General features: G+C 35.7%; 2 protein-coding genes across 2 annotated transcripts; one reads left to right on the forward strand and one right to left on the reverse strand.

The window, feature by feature from the left end:
• The first annotated feature begins 4772 nt into the window (after positions 1-4772).
• Positions 4773-6507, forward strand: LOC136222582 (sugar transport protein 1-like). Its single transcript, XM_066010334.1, has 2 exons — positions 4773-5300; positions 5389-6507. Exons 1-2 carry the CDS (start codon positions 4773-4775, stop codon positions 6505-6507), a joined length of 1647 nt encoding a protein of 548 aa, XP_065866406.1.
• Positions 6508-7321: 814 nt separating this feature from the next.
• LOC136222345 (large ribosomal subunit protein uL2-like) lies at positions 7322-9131 on the reverse strand. Its single transcript, XM_066010011.1, has 2 exons — positions 8635-9131; positions 7322-7819 (listed from the first exon to the last, which is right to left on the reverse strand). The coding sequence occupies exons 1-2, from the start codon at positions 9072-9074 to the stop codon at positions 7477-7479; spliced, it is 783 nt and encodes a 260-aa protein (XP_065866083.1). The 5' UTR covers positions 9075-9131; the 3' UTR covers positions 7322-7476.
• Between the last annotated feature and the right edge of the window lie 2423 nt (positions 9132-11554).

Genomic DNA, 11554 nt, shown 5'->3' on the forward strand with positions numbered 1-11554 from the left:
ATAAGTACAAGGAGCAGACAGTTTGTCCCCTGGTCAATTTGGAATCTTTACCTTATTTGTGTAGGCAGTCAGACTGCCTCTGCCAAGACTCATAAGCAAGCTGTCTCCTAGACACAGCGGAAAAGAGAAGATCAACAATTGGTTGTGAATATTGAATGCTGAAGATAAAAGGGACACGAGGAGCCTTTCCCTCCAATGGTTATTTTGAAATGACCCAGGTTCAAGTGTCATTGTAAAAGCCCCATCACTTGCTCATTTTGGACTTGATCATCAACATTGAAATTTAGAGAGAATCATCATTGAAGTTCCAAAAGCAAAGAAAAAGGCTCATACACATTCATTGCTTTCATTCGTGTAATAGCTTATAGTTTTTCATTGTGTTCTGAGTAAGAACAAACCAATCAATAGCTTAATCAGAAGCTCTTCTGTTCACTTTGGTTATAAGTGAGTAGTAAGAGAGGTAGATAGATAGCTGAGTATTGAGTGTAAATGACAGTACTTTACAGAGCATCTGTATCTATTGTAAAGGTGTGTGCTCTACCTATTGAAAGAGTTCACTAGTGGAATAAAACCCAGAAGAAGTTATTCTAGGGACTGGATGTAGGCAGGAGGCCGAACCAGTATAAATCATTGCGTAACTATTTCTCTAACCCTTTCTTTCTGATATATTTGTATTGCTTGCTTTTGCGTTTAAACCAATAATTTCTGCTTCTGACTATTGTGCTCAATAGTCTGTTTAACTAAGTCATATAGAGGCTCTTCCAGTTAAGTGGCCTTGTGTATAAAACGTTCAGAAGCAGAATCAAGCTTTGTTCCTGTCTCACGCAGCAAACAAGGTTTGCCTCTAATTCTTAGCTTGCCTTGACATGTGCTATTGAACTAAAATTATGAGAAACAAATTAAAAATTAAATTTACCCAATAGTTCCATTCACCCCCCCCCCCCCCGCCTCTCCCACATTTGGAACTAGATTCTATCTCACAAGGGACCAACAGTTATCACATATAAAAATTACGAAGTAAAAGCAGGAGCCAATAAAATAAGAAGTTGAAGCTATAGCCTTGTACCCAGCCTAAAAAATGAACGATATATTGATGTATGTCATAGTCTTGAGACATTATGGTCTTGACAGTACCCTTCATTGTGAGGCAATAATTTATACTATTGATGCAGTTGTGCAAATGAACCTTATAAAGTATCCAAGACTAGTTATTTGCTCATGTTTGACGGATTTAGGACCTGGCAAGTGAACCAATAAGAGAGTAAGATACTGTGCTGAAACATCTCTAATCTCTTCTTGTTGTGGAAACAATGATGAACCAAAGACTAGTATGTGCCTTGGCTGTTAATGGTGTTCATTGGTTATGGACATTATATGTTAGTCAAGGGTATACATGCTTATGAAATAATATGCATTAGATCGATACACTACGAGAACATTACATGGTTACAGTGTCATAGATGGTTCTTATGTAAACTCATTGATGAGTTCTTAGACCAAAAGTCATTATGGGGATAATGGGCATAAAATATATGCGTGCTTCTAGAGCAAGTGCACCCTGTCGTATCAAGTAATATAGTGTATCTTAGTACAAAGATCGATCCCACAAAGATTCTGTAAAAAGCATTTGTTATTCAAACAGATTTTTGAAGTCTAGATAAGTTGATTAAAAAAAGGATTTGGTTGTGATTTAGGCTAAAAGCATTTGTTTGTTGAAACAATCTGATAAAAACACTAGTGATTCGGGTTCACTTCCTCAGTCTGAGCTAAATGAGGTTATCAAGTTAAAACACGGTGGAAGAAAGCGTGACTAAAGATGGTAATTTCTCCGAATGAAACTCGATGCTAAGACCTTGGTTCACCTTATTCTAATTCTTCACTCCTATTTATCTAACCTATCCAATGATTAAATAAACATGACAAGAAAGTTTAAACTCAATGAGAAATCCTAGAAATATAGTGCTAGAAACCACACCGATTTGCTATCGAGTCTAAGAATGTAGTTTTCCGATTTGTTATCGAGTCGATAATTTTTTTCTAACACGTATAGAATACGATATAATCATTTTTTATTTTGCATGTATACGCACATATATTTGATCTATTATCGACTAGTGATAATATGTTGTAAATGTGTAGTGGAAATAACAAAATTCATAAATCGTGGAAGGGTTTAATAATGTCTGAAAATAACCCAACTTGATAAAGCAAATGAAAATTAGCTTATGAATAGAATATCTATCATTCACATTAGTTTAAAAGGGTATTTATACATAAACTAATTAGCTAGAAACAGAAGAGGGGAAGAAGGAAGACAGTTGGTAGCTAGCGTTGTGGTTTCAATAAACCAATAAGGATAGAGAAAATGAACTAACGCCCTTTGATAATTGGAGTTAGAAAAGGTTGTGTTTCACTTAGACTGTGGCTGAGATTGCGTATTAAAGGGAATGGTGTGTTTTAAGCTCATTACCCCCCCCCCCCCCCCCCCACACAAGATGAAGAAGTGACTAGAATGATGTGCTTTGGTAAAAAAAATCGATAACTTGTAAAGCATGACTAATAGGCATCAATTAAATTAAACTAGACTGAACTTGCTCTCGAATCACATGTCAACTGATCTCAATGTGCTTGGTGCATTCGTGAAATACAAGATTATAGGCAATTTATTGAGCTCAAATGTTATCACATATCAAAATTACGAAGTAAATGTAGGAGCCAATGAAATTCACAAGAAGTTCAAGTCGTAGCCTTGTCCTCAGCCTAAAACATGAACGAGGTGTTGGTGTATGTCATGTCCCAAGACGTTATGATCTTGACAGTACCCTCAATCGTAAGACAATAATTCAAACTGGTCATTCATTTGTGCAAATCAACCTTATAAAGTATCCAAGACTAGTTATCTACTCATATTTGACAGGTTGAAGACCCGAACAAGTGAAACCGTGAGGCAATAAGATATTATTCTGAAACATTTATAATTTGTTCTTGTTGTGGGAATGATGACTACCTTAAGTACTTTCCCGGTCTTTGTAAGTAGCACGTCAATATTAGAAAGCAAAGCTTAAAGGCTAGTATGTGTCTTGGTTGTTGATGGTGTTCATCGGTCATGGACATTATATGGCAGTCAAAGGTATATGGGCTAATGAAATAGTATGCACTAGATTGATCCGCTATGAGAACATTAAATGGTTACAGTGTCACAAATGTTGCTTATGTAAAGCTCATTAATGAGTCCTTAGACCCAAATTCACAATGGGGCCTAATCGAGGCACATTATGCTTAGATCATATGCCTAACGGGTATGTGACTGGGTGCCAAGCATAGGATGATTGGGTATGCTGAACCATGCTTAGAAACCATAAGTGAAGCGCGAGGATTGTAACTCTCCTACGGTAGAGTAGATATCACCGGCCAATTAATTAGTGAAGCTCAGAAGTGTGTGGCCACTATATTTTTTTTTTTTTGTGGATAAATTGCACTTATAGCCATTGAATTTAGATCTTTTTCACGGTATGACCACTGAACTTCAAAACGTAACATAAAGTTCAGTGACTTTTATGTTACGTTTTGAAGCTCAGTAGTCATACCGTGAAAATTAGCAAAAGTTTAGCGGCCATGGTGTAATTTACCCTATATTTTTTTATTAAAATATATTATTAAAAGTCTATGAAATAATTTTTTTTGGAGGTACATTTGTTTTCGATTTCCAAAACCACAATTTTAGTAGATTTTTGTCTTTAATAACTTTTTTTTTCCTAACCAAAACAACTAAATGCCATTAAAAAGTAATAATAATAAGTCAATGAATTAAAATTGATTAGCATATAATCTCCATTCACTTTATAATGATAGAAAGTATAAGAGTACCATGTCTTTTATGTCAAATGAAGGACCATGTAACATACGTCAAAATTTGTATGCAGTCCTCCATTTAATATGATATTGGAGTGTTCCGAAATTAAAATACTATATGTTAGTAAAAGATAAATGTTAGTGATTTTTATGTTGGATTTTACATTAGTAAAGATAAAGTTGAGTGTCATGATTGTAATTACCCTACAAGTTTCAGTTGAATCCATAAAGAAAAGGGATAAAGTATGAAATGCCCTTATCGTTGTCTGTCAAGAGCAATTGAATCTTTAACGTCATAAATGATATGATTGAAGATCTAATATTGGAAAGTTTGATTAACTTTATATATTATTTACAAAACTCTTTCCTGGGTTATGAATTTTGTTATCTTCACTATACATTCACAGCATATTATCACTAGTCAGTAATATATGTGTGTACACATGAAAAATAATAAAAAAATTATATAGTGCGCCAAAAAATCAATTTAATTTGCTTAAATGACTGTCTAAATTTTTTTAAAGTCATATAATCTGAATAAGATAAGAATCTGTAATGGTCTTTATAAAACTTAAAATTTGATAGACAATATTTCTATTCCTATATTTATATTTCTATTGTAACTGGAATACAAATAATTAACTAATACTTGTTTAGTTCATAAATAAAATACTATTGCTACTAGAAATAGGATTTACTTACCAATAATCACTTCACTTGCCGAAGTACATTCGGACAAGAATTTGATTGAAACAATATTATCTATTTCTACAAGTAATTATATTTCTATTCTAAGTATAATTCCTATTACTAGTCGGAATTGAAACTACGATTTCCTCTTACACCCAACACTATAAATATGCATCACAACACCATACTTGTTAATACATTAATTATTCAATCGGATACTTATAGTTAATATGGCTCATCCTGTTTTATCAACTGTCTCCGGCAAATCCAATTCCAAAGATTATGCTGCTAATCTTACTTGGTATGTCTTATTTACTTGTGTGGTCGGTGCTATGAGTGGTTTGATCTTCGGATACGATATCGGTATCTCCGGTGGAGTTACTTCTATGCCTTCCTTTTTGCATCAATTCTTCCCATCCGTTTATCGGAAGCAACTATTGGATACCTCTGCCAATCAGTATTGCACTTTCAATAATGCAACACTCACCATGTTTACATCCTCCTTGTACTTGGCTGCCCTCGTTTCATCCCTTTTTGCTTCCTTGGTAACAAAGATGCTCGGTCGTAAGTTTTCTATGTTTCTTGGAGGATTCCTTTTTGCTTCCTTGGTAACAAAGATGCTCGGTCGTAAGTTTTCTATGTTTCTTGGAGGATTAATCTTTTTGGCTGGAGCTGCTTTGAATGGCTTTGCTCATGCTACTTGGCATCTTATTGTCGGCCGTCTTTTGTTGGGTCTCGGGGTTGGATTCTCAGTTCAGGTATAACTAACCAATTACAGATATATATCTATAGTATTTTGTTAGATTTTGTTATTGATTCATTATTTGGTTTCCAATGTATATGCAGTCTGTTCCTCTCTATTTATCAGAGATGGCTCCCTACAAGTGGCGAGGGTTTCTCAACATTCTGTTTCAGCTGCTAATAACAGTTGGTATCCTATGGGCTAACACCATCAATTATTTTATGCCTAAACTACATGGAAGCCAAGGTTGGCGTTATAGTCTGGGAATCGCAATGGCTCCTGCTCTAGTCATAGTTATCTCGGCAGGCTTCCTTCCGAATACACCTAATTCCATACTTGAGAAAGCCACAAAAGAAGAAGATAAAGAAAAGGCCAAACAGGAAGCCAGACGCGTTCTGAGGCGTATTCGCGGAGCTTCCGATGCCGAAATAGAGGCTGAATTTCAGGACATAGTGGCAGCAAGCGAACAAGCTAAGGAGATGGAACATCCATGGAGGAATATCATGGAGAGAAAATACAGACCTCATCTGGTTATGGCTATACTAATCCCAGCTCTTCAACAGCTTACAGGAATCAATGTAGTCATGTTTTATGCTCCGGTGCTTTTCAAAAGTCTTGGTTTCGGAGATAGTGCTTCGCTTCTCTCTGCAGTCATCACTGGTGCTGTTAATTTCGTTGCAACTTTGGTTTCCATGTGGGTTACTGATAAACATGGCAGAAGAGTGCTATTTCTCGAAGGGGGACTGCAGATGTTCATCTTTCAAGGACTGCTCGCCGGTTTCATTGGATACAAATTCGGCTTGTCTGGAGTTGTCTCCGATCTACCGGTCGGGTATGCTGTTCTAATAGTCGTCTTTATCTGCTTCTTCGTAGCAGGATTTGCTTGGTCATGGGGACCCTTGGGATGGTTAGTTCCCAGTGAGATTTTCCCATTGGAGATCAGATCAGCTGCTCAGAGTATTGTTTCTGCCGTCAACATGCTCTTCACTTTCTTAATTGCTCAGTTATTCCTTTTCTTGCTTTGCAAATTGAAGTTTGGATTGTTCATTTTGTTTGCTTTCTTCGTTGCTGTAATGACCGCCTTCATCTACTGGTTCTTGCCTGAGACCAAGAACATTCCCATTGAAGAGATGTCCCAAATCTGGATCAACCATTGGTACTGGAAAAGATTTGTTGTCCTCCAAGAAGATGATCATGATCATGCCAAGAGACTTTCTGTTTAAGCCATCGCAGCAATTTATATTCGCAAGCTTAGTTATTTTAGAATCCCTCAATAGATGTAATCCCTCAATGATGATATCTATTTCTATCTATTATCATTGAGGGATTACATCCGTTATTTATTTATTTTTTTATTATTAAGGCATTGCCAATAATAACTTCATAGAAAGATGTTTGTTTAGCATATTCTTCCAACTATTCAATAAAGTTTGTTTATGCTGTTACTTCATTGCTGTTATTTTATTGCAGAATTTAATTCCTATCACATAAAGTTCTCTATTTATCAATCACACAGTAAATTTGTATATTGTTTAAATAAGGGAGATAACATTTTTTAATTTACACAAGTCAGTCAGTAGAATGACTTATATCTGAACATGAATTTTCAATCAAGTAGCTTGATTCAGTAAAAGTACCTGAAATAGATGACAGTTCCGACTCTTCCTTCATCCGTATTTCATCTGGATACAATATAGGCTTGGGAGGCAATTCTACACTTTCCAACTCTGTTTCAAGCATCTCGATCACTTTGTTCATCGGAGGGCGATCAGAAGGTTTCATTTGTATGCACCATAACCCCACCACAATCATCAGCTTAACCATTTTATTTTCCTCTGCATTCACTTCTGTATTTGTCTGCCAATCAACCCATCAATTACTATTGGCTTCATTTCGGGGATTCTTCCTGTTCGCATCCCCGAAACCTTATCGGGACATTTTTATTTCTGTTTGTTTTCTTGGCATTTGGCATAGTATAATGATAAACATTAGCTGGTAGTGAGAGTAAAGCCTTAGACCAAATAAAGATGCACAAAATCATCAAATTAGAAACTCTTTGGCAAAATGTTGTTTATCAAAATTAAAAGAAAAATAAAGTTGTAACATATGGATGGAAAGAGCAACAAAACTTCAAATACTAGTGCACAACTAACTTTCTAACGACAACAACTGTATTGACACTAATTTATGCACTAAGCCTTATCAGCTTTAGCAGCTGTGGCAGCAGCCTGTCCCCGAAGACGACCAGTCCTCCTTGCAGCAATGAGACCGACCTTTTGTCCAGGAGGTGCATCACGTCGAACAGTACTAGCGTGACCAATATGTTGGTGGTTACCACCACCATGAGGATGCTCCACTGGATTCATGGCAACACCACGAACCTTTGGCCAGCAGTTTCTCTTCACTCTGTATTTGTGATAAGAGTTTCCTGCCTTCAACATAGGCTTCTCTGTTCTCCCTCCACCGGCTACTTGACCAACCATAGCTCTGCAACCACTCGGGACAATCTTTTTCGCTCCAGAAGGAAGCTTGATTCTGGGAAACAATTTAGAACATAAAGAAACTCGGGATATTAAATTCAGACCTTGTAAGTATTTTAGAGGAAGTGCAGGTAGTAGAAACTAGGCAAGAAAGCAACATAAAGAGCAAGGAAACAGAATCAGGCTTAACCGAAACAAAACGGCTGTCACAAATACCCATATGTGAGGTATCTCTTCCAGAGGCTCTTTCAGTTTAATCTCCCCAACAGAAACATTAAGTGCTGATTTTAAGGCTCCTGACCATTCCAAATTTTGGTGGGTTGAGTCCCTTATCTTCAATTTTAACTCATCAAACCCTTGATATTTTATTTTGGCACATTAAGCTAGTACTTGCCCAATTAGTGAGCTTAATTGATGTGAATAATGGCATAATGCGACCAAACCTAAAAGTCCTGGCTTAATTGATGTGATGAAATGAAATGTGCTGAAATGAAGTATCAAGGCTCAATCCACCCGAAATCAACCAAAATCAGAATGAACAAGGCCTCGGATCCTAAGAATGCTTTTTGCCTAATAAGTTATCAACAACACAGAAATCCACGTGAATTAAATTCAAGATCACCACACTCCTACATATCCAAATTAAACCCTAACCTACAGGAAGCACAAATGAAAACTAATAGTTGTAAACATATAGATTGTTTAATTGAAATTTCCTAGGCCCTGAGGATAGAGGAAGTAAAGTAGTATCTGTCGATTTGTTGTTCAGCAACTAGTATGAACAAATTCGAATCTCTGACAATTGTCTAAAACATCAAAGATCTTGCACTTAATGATAGGAAACAAAAAAGAGAAGAGTTGAATTCATACCTGCTAGTTCCATTATCAGGATTATGACTAACAACGATAGCATAATCGCCTGAACACCGAGCAAAGGAACCTCTATCACCGACATCGTGCTCAACGTTGCAAACCACAGCTCCCTCAGGAATAGATCTCAAAGGCAAAACATTGCCGACCATCAAATTTGCCTTCTTTCCACAGTATACAAACTGGCCAGTATACATTCCTTCGGCAGCAATGAACAGCTCCTTCTGGTGCTTGTATCGGAATGGGTGGCGGAAAGTGACACGGGCCAACGGAGCTCCACGACCCGGATCATGAATGATTTCGGTAATCACCCCTTTCAGATATCCATTTCGCTCGCCGAAGTCAAGGGAGCGGAATCTGGCGGGACCTTTCCGGTGGTGGGTATGGGACTTGAAGACGGAGCCGGCACCCTTACGTTGGGCGCGAATCACTCTACCCATTTCGGCACGGCGGCTGCGGGGGATTAGGTTTTCAGAGATTAGGGAATGGAAGATGATTTATATCATCTCCTTGGTGGACATTACAGATGACTTATATATTGAGAAATGATCCCATATGGGCCTGCAGGCCCAACTGATAGACCAAGTCAAGTAGGGTTTGACTTAATAAAACTTGACAGTTTTTGTAAACGCGCTGAATTTGAACACGGTTTTGAGGCTCGATTAGTAAATGAGCTGAGTTTGAGTAAAATGAAACTTAACTCGAAAACTCACAAGCAGACTCAGTTATAGATTCTTTAATAAGTTTATGAACAAACTCGATTATAATATTTATAAATATGTTCACGAGCAAGTTCGGTTTGATAAATATTTTAATAATAATATTTCAATAAAAGGGAAAATATAGTTTAAAGGATTTTAAAACTGCTTAGTTTTATGTTAAAGAAATTTAAAATGAGGATGAAACATATCTTCAATTTTTAATTCTTCATTAATAATTAATGGACATAATTAATAAGTTATTCGCAAAATTCATGAATAAATAAATTAGCTGCTCGCTAACAGCTAACGATCAGATAATTTTCTTAATAAACAAAACTCGAGCAAGATGTTAAGCTCAAGTTCGACCATTTTCTACTGAGCCGAACATGAGCAGATTAAAACTCGGTTTGGCTCAGCTTAATTACAACACTAGTCAAGAAGAATCACTATCTGTTCAAAGATGCAGACATAGTCGTAATGATTTGATCCAATATCATATAAGTATTATGAGCTTTGATTCAAGTTCTATAATAAAAAAAATAAGTACATAATATTATAAAATTTAGTTCATTCTTAACCTCATATTGCTCAAACCTTTTATCTTGTTGTCGTCCCTCACAAGATAGTTGTTCTGACCATATGTTTTGCAATAGTAGTTTTATCTGGTTAGTGAGTTGCCAAATGAATTTGGTCAATCACTGTTACATCTAGACTTATTAAATCTAAATTTTATGATAATTTTAATCTCGACACTAAGATTCTAATAAACTTAGTCAGTCACTCATTGCATGTTGCAATTAGTAGACAGGCTTTTTAAGCTCTTGGATGGTGTAAGCCATTTATCTCCAGGTTATTGCAAGGCCTAAATTCTTCAATGACTCTTTGAATTAAGAAAGGAGTTTTTATATTTAGATCGGTTGGTTCAATTGTTTTTTTTTCGAGCTATTTAGTTTAACTATTAGCCGATAGGTGTTGTTGTTAGTTAATTGTTAATAATTAATTAATTATTAGTGTTTGATAAAATTATGATGAATTGTTTATGTTAGTACGTAAAATGTCTAACAAGAGCATGTTTGGTTCAACTGTTTTTTAGAGCTATTTAGTTCAACTGTTAGCTGATAGTTGTTGTTGGATATTTGTTGTTGCAATTAGCTAGTTGTTGTCGTTCTTGGTTATTTGTTATTAGCTACTTGCTATTTGTTGTTGTTTTCTAGAAATAAGAAGGAATCAATCAAATAAATACAAACAATTTTTCATTGAAAGCTAAAAAAAATGAGATTTTCGTGAAAATCTAAAAAAAAATCATATTATTTCCATAAAAAAAAAGTTAGAAGTTATTGTTTTATAAACTTAATCAAACATTATATTTCTAACGTTCTTTCTCAAGCCTTTTATCTTGCTGTCGTCCCTCACATGACAGTTGTTATAACCATATGGTGTAACAATGGTTTCCACTTGGTTAGTGACCGACCAAATAAGGCTTAATACATTATTTGTCTTGTGAACTTATTCAAAAAGTTTGATTGGCCCCTGAACTTTCAAAGTGTTCTGATAGCCTCTTCAACTTGCATAAAACGTTCAGTTAGCTCCCTGAACTTGTGTAAAATGTAATCAATTAATCACTCGGTTGTAAAAAAAAGTAAACTGCATGCCGAAGATGTGTTGCATGCGTCTTAAAATATTATTACATAATTCACAGAATAGATTAAAAATAAAGTTCTTACTTGCTCAGCGGTAAAACTTGTCTTCTCTATATTAGAACCACATACCCCGACTTTAGTCATTTTACTTTTTTTTAAGACATGTGCAATACACCTTTTGTATTTAACTTACTTTTTTTTAACCGAGTGATTAATTGATTACATTCTACGCAAGTTCAATGGGCTAACATGATATTTTATGCAAGTTAAGTGACTATCTGGATACTTTGAAAATTTAGAGGGCCAATCAACCTTTTTGGATAAATTCAGAGGGAAAATGAGGTATTAAGCCACCAAATAGATTTGGTTAATCAACATTAGATCTAGACTTATTAGATCTAAGTTTTAGGATAATTTTAATATCCACGCTAAAATTTTAATAAAAAAAATCTAACAGTGCCTGTCCAAATTCTTTTGGACAGTCACTCACTGTATGTTGCAATTAGTAGATTAACTTTTTAAGCTCTTGGATGGCATGAGTCATTTATCTCCAGGTTTACACTGTTGATAGGGTCTCGT

Source organism: Euphorbia lathyris, chromosome 3 (assembly GCF_963576675.1).
Source record: "Euphorbia lathyris chromosome 3, ddEupLath1.1, whole genome shotgun sequence".
Taxonomy (NCBI): domain Eukaryota; kingdom Viridiplantae; phylum Streptophyta; class Magnoliopsida; order Malpighiales; family Euphorbiaceae; genus Euphorbia; species Euphorbia lathyris.

What these genes read in the sequence shown, in the direction of transcription:
- LOC136222582 (XM_066010334.1), top strand. Translation starts at nt 4,773, where the DNA reads ATGGCTCATCCTGTTTTATCAACTGTCTCCGGCAAATCCAATTCCAAA. An exon ending in GGGTTGGATTCTCAGTTCAG is followed by an intron (nt 5,301 to 5,388) that starts GTATAACTAACC and finishes ATGTATATGCAG; the next exon opens with TCTGTTCCTCTCTATTTATC.
- LOC136222345 (XM_066010011.1), bottom strand. Translation starts at nt 9,074, where the DNA reads ATGGGTAGAGTGATTCGCGCCCAACGTAAGGGTGCCGGCTCCGTCTTC. An exon ending in CCTGATAATGGAACTAGCAG is followed by an intron (nt 7,820 to 8,634) that starts GTATGAATTCAA and finishes ATTGTTTCCCAG; the next exon opens with AATCAAGCTTCCTTCTGGAG.